The sequence below is a fragment of the Sinocyclocheilus grahami genome, unplaced genomic scaffold (assembly GCF_001515645.1).
Source record: "Sinocyclocheilus grahami isolate Dianchi unplaced genomic scaffold, SAMN03320097.WGS_v1.1 scaffold1451.1, whole genome shotgun sequence".
Lineage (NCBI taxonomy): Eukaryota > Metazoa > Chordata > Actinopteri > Cypriniformes > Cyprinidae > Sinocyclocheilus > Sinocyclocheilus grahami.
Window position 1 is genome coordinate 40,650 of NW_015506630.1, and position 10,523 is coordinate 51,172.

The window sequence follows — 10,523 nt, forward strand, 5'->3', positions numbered from 1 at the left end:
TCTATCTATATATATATATATATTTATATATATAAACATACATACAGTATATACAGTTATATATATATATATACACTGTATATATATATATATATATATATATACACTGTATATATATATATATATATATATACAGTTTACATTTTGCCGTGAAAAAGTTTGTTAATTTGAGTTATTAATTTGTTTTGTGGTGATATCAAGATGTGACAGATTTAAGATTTCAATCATATCTCCCACCCCTCAGCAGGGTAACTGAGGAGTTTCTTGAAGACTTGGGAGTTAATTTCCCGCAGACTAGATGTTTTTAGCATTTCCATTCAACATGATCATATCTCTTTCACCCACAAGTCACTGCGGGATTGTTACAGAGAGACATCCAGGATTTCTGGGAAGCAACAAGAAGTGTTTTAATAGCTTCCATATTTGTGTCATGACTCGCACTGAACACATTTCATCGTCTAGTTTGAGGCATCATAAAAATACCGCTTTTCTATGAGTTTTAACCAGTCATAGACTGGTTGGTGAAATCGGAGGATGTAAACGGTAATGACTGCCTCAGTTCACAAACCTCTTGTTGTTTGTCAGAATGTGCTGAAGAAGAGAGACCAAGTTCAGGCGGAGTATGAAACAAAGTTGGAGGCGGTGGTGTTCAGGGAGGACAAAAAGACAGCGGTGAGTTACATTTGTTTGCTAACTCTTGATTTGCAGGGCTTTTAGGGCTGTATTTATTAAAGGAATTGTTCACCCACAAATGTGACCCTGGAGCACAAAAGCAGTGTTAAGTCGCTGGGGGATATTTGTAGCAATAGCCAACAATACATTGTATGGGTCAAAATTATAGTTTTTTCTTTTATACCCAAAATCATTAGGATATTAAGTAAAGATCATGTTCCATAAAGATATTTTGAAATCTCAATTTCAGAAAATTGACCCTAATGACTGGGTTTTTGCTCCAGGGTCACATGAAAATTTGCTGAATATTTACTCTTATCCTCAGGCCATCCAAGATTAGGATGAGTTTGTTTCTTCATCAGGTTTGGAGAAATGTAGCATTGCATCAGTGTCTCAGCAATGGATGCTCTGCAGTGAATGGGTGCCGTCAGAATGAGAGTCCAAACAGCTGATAAAAACATCACAATAATCCACAAGTAATCCACACCTCTCCAGTCCATCAGTTAACATCTTGAGAGGAGAAAAGCTGTGTGTTTGTAAGAAACAAATCCATCCTTAAAGCACTTTAACTTTAAACTTATGATCAAAATTTCCCATGATTCATAACGCTTCCTTCAGTGAAAAATTCCATCTCCTGTCGTCTCTCACATCAAAATCCATCCACATATTTGTTTAGAGCGGTTTTGGTCTGTTTTTCTTGTAAACTGTGCTGGAGCTGTGCAGATTTCTCTCCTGATTCAGACCAGACCGCTTTTTTACTAGAGGAAGCAATATTATGAATAACGGACTTGTATTTCAGCCAAAAGCAAAGGTTTGAAGTTCACAACGTCTTAATGTTGGACTTGCTTGTTAAAACATGCAGCTTTTCTCCTCTCAAGACGTTAAACTGATGGACTGGATTGGATTACTTGTGGATTATTGTGATGTTTTTATCAGCTGTTTGGACTCTCATTCTGACGGCACCCATTCACTGCAGAGCATCCATTGCTGAAAAACTGATGCAATGCTACATTTCTCCAAACCTGATGAAGAAACAAACTCCTCTACATATTGGCCAATACTGAAGTGTGTTACATGTGACGGAGGAAACTGGTTTAGTGGTCGGTCTGGATGTCCTGCAGGTGCCCTCTGACGTGGAGAAGTGTCAGGACCGTGTGGAGTGTTTCAACGCTGACCTGAAGGCCGACTGGGACCGCTGGGAGAACAACAAGCGACAGGACTTCAGACAGCTGCTGACGGGCATGGCCGACAAAAACATCCAGCACTACGAGAAGGTCAGAAACTTTCCTCCACCTGGAATAGCGGTTTCTAATGTGGTTGGAGGTGGAAATTTGCATCTGTCATTTCAGAGGCGGAGCTAGTTATTATATTTTGATGCAAGAACAGAATTTGACTGGCTACCAAGACAAATGTTTTACTGCAGAATAATGTGAATTGATGAATTGTGTTCAGCAAAACCAGAAATGTGTTTTAGGAAAGTAAATGGGTTCAGTTGGACTTAATGTTGATGTAAGCATATGAATTGTATATAGAGTACTTGGAGTGACTCTTGCTCTGAAAATGCTCAGCTGTTGTTTGAAGAAAGTCTTGCACATTTCATTCCTGCTGTTTTGTCAAACACTGACACAGTGTGGCTACATTCCAGACACCACTGCCAAACGGGAAGTGCCCAGGAAACCATTAATACTGCAAGAGTCAGAGCAGCTCACTTATTTCATTATTTACTTCATTGTATATTCACATATTGATATCCAGAAGTTTTCCATAATTGAAGTCAGTATGTTGCTTAAACTGTTAAGACACCCCCAAAATCAAAAGGAAATAAATAACATAAAACCTATTTAAAGTCATTTTATTATTATTATTATTGTTATTTTTTCATTGCAGCAATCAGTGTTATTATTAACTAAAACTATTAAAAAATTGTCTTTGTTAATTACAATAAAGCAGAATTAAAATATATAAATAATAGATGAAAAAACGTACACATCTTAAGAGATTTTGTCTTCGCAATTAATTAAAATAAAAATAAGTCTACTGTTTATAATTACTAAAATTACTAAGTTCAAACTGAAATAAAAGCTAAGCAGATGAAATAGAATTTTAAAGCTAAATAGAACTTGCATAAAAATTAAAATTCTCAAAAAAAAAACCTAATTAAAATTAAATCTGAAAATTATAAAAATAAAAGCTAATTCAAAATAATATAATGGTATATAAATAATGCAAAAAGAACATTGGCAACTTTATACATATGTATAATACAAAGCTATTTATATATTAGGGATGCACCGATGTATCGCCGCCGATATTTATCGGCCGATTTTTGATTATTTTAAAGCCATCTGCATATCGGAAATAGCATGAAAAGGGCTGATACCGATGGTTTATTAATTAGCTGCATGGAGACAATGAGTTGCATGTCTGTTGCATAATCCAACATTTTTCTCTGCGCAAAATAATTAAATACTTGCCAAAACAAAATAAAATCTGTACAAAATATAGTTTGTCAGATGGAGGAGTATGGCCATATGCAAACATATTTTGCTTTATTTACCGGTGTTTTAGCCTACATTTTTTCTGAATGATAATAATTAAATAATAATAATAATATATTAATACCGGTAATAAAATGCGATGTACAGCCTAGTTATTTAGGCAGTTTTTTCCTCTCAAAACACTTATAGGTGTAGCGTTTTTTTTTAACCATGCTGCAAACATTTTTAAATATCTTGAAAAAAATAGGCCTACTTTAATGTCTTTAAAGCGTTGACAGTATTTTCTTTTGTTTAATTCATTTGGTCAAAATCTGGAAAAGATGATGCTGTATTGGCTATGACTAAGCGCAAGATAGGCTACCAGATCAAGACCCTCGTGTTTTTTTTTCTTTTTGAGTAAAGAAAACGCTGTACCGGTATATTTAGCCTGTATATGCTCCCACTAAGTCAAATAATGAGAAAGAACCAAATCGCCTATCACAGCTATGCAGATGATACCCAGATTTACCTAGCCTTATCTCCAAATGACTACAGCCCCATTGATAACGTTATTAACCAGTATTTTTTCTACTCAAACCGGTTTCTGAACGGTAATAATACAGAGGAAGGCAAGAACAGAAACATTCAAATACCAATTCTGCTCGGAGTGAACCGATCGATTTTATTTTTTATCTTTTTCTCTGCTTTATGCAATTGACCAATATTGGTATCGGTAAATAGTTGTTTGTTAAAATCGGTATCGGCCAAAATCCTATCAGTGCATCCCTAATACACACACACACACTCACACACACACACACTCTCTCTCTCAGGGTCACACACACACACACACATATATACATATATATATGTATATATATATAGTTCTGCCTGTTGTGAGGTAGTTCTCTTTAAGTTAAAGCAGACATCATGAACACATAGTCGGGACTGCACTGAAGTTTGTCATCATTTCCAGATCACAGTTTGCATCATTGTTTTTTGTCATTTTAAGTGAATTCTCCATCAGTGTTGCAAATACGTAGTAATGTAGCAAAGACCAGTCAGAAAGTTTGTTTAATCGGATCTGGCCCTCCAGTGTACGAGCAGAGCTGCAGCACACAGATTGGAAACACGTCGTCTGCTGGTAAATACTGTTACTGCAGCCGCGTCTTCTCATTGCCTTTTCTTTTAGATAACAGAGCCACCAGAATACACATTCTGTCTGGAAGCATAGGCTATTTTCTGTCTAGTTTTGCCCTTTTTTATATGTGGTCTAGTGAAGATACATGGCCTGAAGTTTAACTCATCAAATCCTTATACTTTTGTCTCCATTTATTTTTAAGATGGTTTGATTTTAACTGAATATATTTTATTTTGTTACAAAGGCAGCTATATGACTTTTGTTGCTTTAATGCATGTTGTACATTGATATAAAATACAGTTTATACTGGACATTATTAAATTCAGTTTTGTACAAGAACAGGTTAAATGTAAAGTGAATATATGACTTTCAAATGGCAGAATCTGCAATAATTGTGGTCCATTAATGTGTTATTTTACGTACTTAATGGTTAAACAAATAATTTTTTTGACAAATATTAAGTGACTGTAGCATGAGTGTGTCATGTTTACTTACAGATCAGTCCAGCAGGTGTGTATGAAGTATAAATTAACAAATTAAACTAACGCATGTGAGGAGAATCCGTTGCAGTTTATTAAAAGTTTATTCTCTTTGTATGTTTTATATACGTCATGTTTTTTAAAGCTCATTTGACTTCCTTTTAGCATAAATTGTTTTATCATTAAATTGATAGGATATAAAGTCTGGGCTTTAAAAGGAAGAATAACTTGCACAGTGTTGTCTGATGCTGTTACTCTTTACCTCAACTGATTTTAATACTGGACCAATGCCGTAAAAATAATTATAATATACTATGTATTTTTTCTTTAATGTATTTTTGTGCCTTTGCACAAGCAATACTAAAAACTATATAGACTTACAGCCTGCCATAAAGAATGATTAGTTGTATAATAATTGTATTTCCTGTACACTTTGTGTAAAAAAGTATGTTTAAGATGAACACACCATAAACAGATGTACAAATAACTTGATTTATTGCTAAATCTGTACAATAAAAACCTGATAAAAGATGTCATCCATTTCAAATAGACAGTGCATACAGAAATATTGCTAACATTTTATGAGAAGATTCCATTAGTTAACATTCATTTATTAACTAAAATGAACAATACATATATTAAAGTTTTTGTGTATGCTGGTTAATCAAAATAAAATTGATCATTGTCAGTTCAGGTCCATTAAATAATATTAACAGATACAACTTTTGATTTTAATAATGTACTAGTGAATGTTGAAATTAAGATTATTATACTTTCAAAGTATCTATTTTGAGTTCATATTTAGTATTGTAGTCAATTAATGTTAACAAATGGAAATGTATTGTAAATTGCTATCAAAATATATAAAAATTTAAGATTGTCAGCATTTTATACAAAGACGTGTAAAAACCTTGGCAAATATGACGCTACACAGACTGCATTACCAATAATGCGAAGTGTAACAACAGTGCATCAGGAACATTATCTATTCCAGTAGATAACATTATCTAATAACATTACCCATTCAAGCCGACTATCCATTCAAGTTCTAGTCAACTGAACGATAGAATATCTTTTATTGTATGTAACTCCAGTGTAAACCTTCAAATCATTTATTACGCAAACATACTTCAATAACTTGTCCATTTGTGACACTTTGTGTCTCCTTTGGTGTGGCTGATGCTGTCAGTTGCCTTGAATTCTCTCATATCCATCTTGTCTTGCAGAGCGGCATCCTACAATGCTAGACATAAAAAAACAAAACAATAAAAATGTTTTAAGAATAACTTTTTCTCTGAATTTAATGGTGAATGGAATATTATCAAAGGTGTCAGAAATCTCAGCTTACCTAATGGGTATCATAGAAAGAACGGTGAAGATGCTGGACAGTATGAAGACAAACCCTGGGAAGGTGTCAAGTGTGGCCTGATAGATCTCTGTGTAGATGGGTGTGGTGACCAAGCTTGCAAGCTTGAAGGACAACTGGAGCATGACAAAGGTAATGCCTATGGGAGGAAAAGTAGCTAATCATGAAAATGACAAAAGATGTGCTTCATCAAACTACAGAGTTCTTAACCAAAGCCTGCTTGTTTGGCTTGGCATCCCATCACTACCTCGATTATACCTTTATTTTTCCAGCTCTACTACATACGAGTTACACAGTGTCAGTGCCAACAGGGTCAGAGGTGAGGGTTTGGTTCATGTGGCCTGTGGGTATGGTATCAGAAGAGTAGCGGGCCAAGCACTGAACCATGACTCACTCCAGTAGTTGGCTGATGGGATACACACTTACACTGAAATTTTACTTACATATACAGGTGCATCTCAATAAATTAGAATGTAATGGAAAAGTTAAGTTATTGGTCTTATGACGTATTCTAAGTGAATTGGTGGGTTTTTGTTAAATGTGAGCCAAAATCATCACAATTAAAAGAACCAAATACTTAAACTACTTCAGTTTCACAATTTGAGTTGAATTACTGAAATAAATGAACTTTTCCACGACGTTCTAATTTATTGAGATGCACCTGTGTGTGTGTATATATATATATATATATAAAACATTTTTATAGGCTTAGTACTTTAATTTATCTCAATGCTACATTACAGTTAGTGTTTAGTAACTGAGTGTGACTGTACTAAATTACTGCTTTTACACCTGACAGCCTATCTTTTCTTCAAATAACTTATTCTTTACAAATGCTTGAATCTGCTTTGACTTCCATAGCTTGTCACTAGCTGTGTGCTGTTGATAAGGTAAAGTATACAGCCTCGAATACAAGCACAGACTAGCACATACTTGAATAAAAGCACAGACATGCACTGTAGTAAGGGCTAAAAATTCACCTGTCCATTCTCTCTGAACCGGGTATTATTTGAACTACACTTCGCTGGCCTGAGTCCTACCACACGGGCAGATTCAACAAGGTATCTTCAAGAGAGGGAGTGTTTAAGTAGCATCTGCTATCCACTGGAGTGCCTCAGGGTTCGGTACTTGGCCCCTTGCCTTTCTGATAAACTATATTCTAACTCCTTGTCACCTCAGCCAGCCCATCAATTGACCATAAACCATTAACTGTACAACTGGGATTGACAACAGTAGCTACAAAGATTACTGAAAAGAGGTGCTCTACCAACGAAAGAGGAGGTGCAACCAAGGTGCAGCACTCACTCTTGAAGAGATCAAAACTTTTACAAACTAGTTTTGATCTCTTCAAGAGTGAGTGCTGCACCTTGGTTGCACCTCCTCTTTCGTTGGTAGAGCACCTCTTTTCAGTAATCTTTGTAGCTACTGAGTGCTGCACCTTTTCACATTGACAACAGTAGCACCAGTTAGGTCAGCACCAGCTAGACCACCAGAAAACAACCAGAAGTGGGTTTCCAAAAAGCATCGTTAAGTGCTAAAAAGGGTTGCAAGTTCTGTTGAACTTTGTTGGTAATGATGGAACTTGTGACCATAGTTACTTTTGGGAAATCAAGTCAAGTCAAGTCTGCTTTATTGTCAATTCTTCCACATGTACAGCACATACACACAGATAATTGAAATTGCGTTACTCTCAGACCCTTGGTGCATACAGATAACATAAATACAGATAGGTACAGATTAAATACAAAATACAAAATACAACTATACAAATATACAAATAAGGTAAAATGTAAAAAATATATATATATAAAGCACAAGGCATATGGCAGATAGAGTGCAAACCAGTAAAAGTAAACAACAGTGCAGATATAATGATTGTAGTGCAAAAAACAATGATTTGTAGTGCAAAAGAGCTTATTTCGACTGATTAAAGTGACAGTGTGTGTGCATTTGGGAAGGGGGGAGTGGGAGAGTCCATCAGAGGGTCAGAGTTCAGAGGTGCGTGGGGCAAGGTCGGGAGGGAGTTCAGCTTCCTGACAGCCTGATGGATGAAGCTGTCCTTCAGTCTGCTGGTCCTGGCCTGGAGACTCCGCAGTCTCCTCCCTGATGGCAGCAGACTGAAGAAGCTGTGTGTCGGGGGGGTGGGATCACCTGCAATGCAGAGGGCTTTGCGGGTGAGACGGGTGTTGTAAATGACCTGAAGGGAGGGGAGAGAGGCACCAACGATCTTCTCAGCTGCTCTCACTATGCGTTGAAGTGTCTTGCGGCAGGACGCGTTGCAGGCGCCATACCACACAGTGATGCAGCTGGTCAGGATGCTCTCGATGGTGCCTCTGTAGAAGGTGCACATGATGGGGGCCGGGGCTCTGGCTCTTCTCAGTTTGCGGAGGAAGTAGAGACGCTGCTGTGCTTTCTTGGCCAGTGCTGCGGTGTTGTCAGTCCAGGAGAGATCCTCTGTGATGTGCACACCCAGGAACTTGGTGCTGCTCACCCTCTCCACCGCAGGTCAGAAGCATAATAATTTTACACTTGCCAATAAAGCTACTTCTTGTTACCACACAAAAGCATAAATATTCACGCGGCCTCCACCTGTGAATACACTGACACGTAGTTTCATTTCTCTCTTTTGTTTGTTTTGTTTTGTTCACACTTCAACTTCTGAATATATGCACCAGATACTGATATGCTTCACAGCACAGCTGCATGAGCTAACATGCAAATTGTGTAAAAGTCAACTGAAGTCTAAGTTTACTTTTGAGGAAATTCTAGTGTTCCACAAAATGTCTTTGGCAGCACCATATGCAGACACACAACTCGTTTAGGGCACTGAGAGAATAAAGAACTGGCACCTACCATATGAGGTTCCCCTGACCTGTTTGGACAGCAGCGAGCGAATGGTAGGCATTGGAATCAGAGCAAACAGAGTGACAGAACGAGCTAAAGGAGACAAGAATAAAACCTCAGATAAATCAGGAAAGTGATTTATAGAACATTTTTCACACCTTATGGTGACTCCATGTAAATTCTTCCTTTGAGGAACTATGCACTGGTTTACATTCCAGTTTAAATGCTCATTTAAGTTACTATAGTTAGAAACAGTGTTGGGGATAACGCATTACAAGTAACGCAAGTTACATAATCAGATTAGTTTTTAACTAGTGAAGTAAAGTAACATTACTTTTTAATTTACAAATAAAATATCTGAGTTACTTTTTCATGTAAGTAACGCCGGTTACTTTGTTGTCCCATTTTTATTACTGAAGAGTGTTAAACCTTCTCTCTTCTCCTGCGTCCTATTCTTCATTGTAATCCAGAATGGTAATTGTAATTTTTTAGCTGCGCTCTCCACTGTACTAATGTGAATTTACTTTCCTTCAACCTGAGGCCTATTAATTTCACTTTTTGTGTGAAAGGGCTTTTACATTTGCCAAAATAGCATTTTTTTAAATATAAAAAACAAACAAAAAACAAACGAGATCAGCTCGGATTTTAAATGAAATGCAAAAGTAACGTAACACTTTACTTTCCATAAAAACTAAATAACGTAATACAATATTGTAAAGAAATACTTTTAAAAGTAACTTTCCCCAAACACTGGTTAGAAAAGTCACTTAGGTACAGTAGGCTACATTATTTCTCATTATGTTTTATAATGCTAATATATATACTTTTATATATGCACCATAACACCTGCATCTTTACCAGATATTTCAAAAGGGTCTGGCTGCAGCCTTGCACTTGCACTCTCAGACTTGCACTCTCAGACACTTGCGCTTCCGCTAGCGATGTCACTTGCAGTCTTTATTTTTTATTTTGTTCTATTTTTTATTACTTTTTGTTTGAATCTCTCAACATTTTACAACAGTAGCCAGGTGGTGAAGACAAGAAAAAAGAAACTAAATTACAATGTCACTTGCAATCGCCACTTGCACTCCCCGATACCTGCGACGTCACTTGCAATCGACACAAATCGTGCATGTTGCCAATGGAGACAAGAAGCTGTGGTGGTGATTAAACAATTAAAACTAAATTAGTACTATAACGTACAGGGTCCTGCAAGAAAAAGACAAGACCCGCAAATCCGTGGCCACAGAACAGCAGAATATGAACGCATGCGCAAAGTCTCTTGTTAAGCGTTTTCCTCCTGTAGAAAAACATAAACACTTAACATGGCGTAATGTATTAAGATGCTATTAAAATATCAAATTAAATATACAGTTTATTAATATAATGAATATGTATATAGTATTTTCCTCCCATACCGCAAAACGTGGCATGATGTGCCATAATGGACTAAAAAAGCCAAACTCGGTATGCTCCTCTACATTATTAATATACATAACTAATATGTACAGGCAAGCAGGTGAGCCCAGAATAAACGCAACATG

General features: G+C 36.5%; 2 protein-coding genes across 2 annotated transcripts in view; one reads left to right on the forward strand and one right to left on the reverse strand.

The window, feature by feature from the left end:
* The window catches only part of LOC107570383 (sorting nexin-30-like), a 25,197-nt gene extending 23,164 nt beyond the window's left edge, over positions 1-2,033 (forward strand). The window contains exons 7-8 of the mRNA XM_016256612.1: positions 586-672; positions 1,794-2,033. Coding sequence (XP_016112098.1) covers positions 586-672; positions 1,794-2,033 — 327 coding nt within the window. The remainder of the gene's footprint in view (positions 1-585; positions 673-1,793) is intronic.
* Positions 2,034-5,536: 3,503 nt separating this feature from the next.
* The window catches only part of LOC107570385 (thymic stromal cotransporter homolog), an 8,501-nt gene continuing 3,514 nt past the window's right edge, over positions 5,537-10,523 (reverse strand). Inside the window, exons 2-4 of the mRNA XM_016256614.1 lie at positions 8,989-9,072; positions 6,118-6,274; positions 5,537-6,012 (exon numbers count right to left, since the gene is read on the reverse strand). Of these exons, the coding sequence (XP_016112100.1) occupies positions 5,955-6,012; positions 6,118-6,274; positions 8,989-9,072 (299 nt within the window). The 3' untranslated portion in view covers positions 5,537-5,954. The remainder of the gene's footprint in view (positions 6,013-6,117; positions 6,275-8,988; positions 9,073-10,523) is intronic.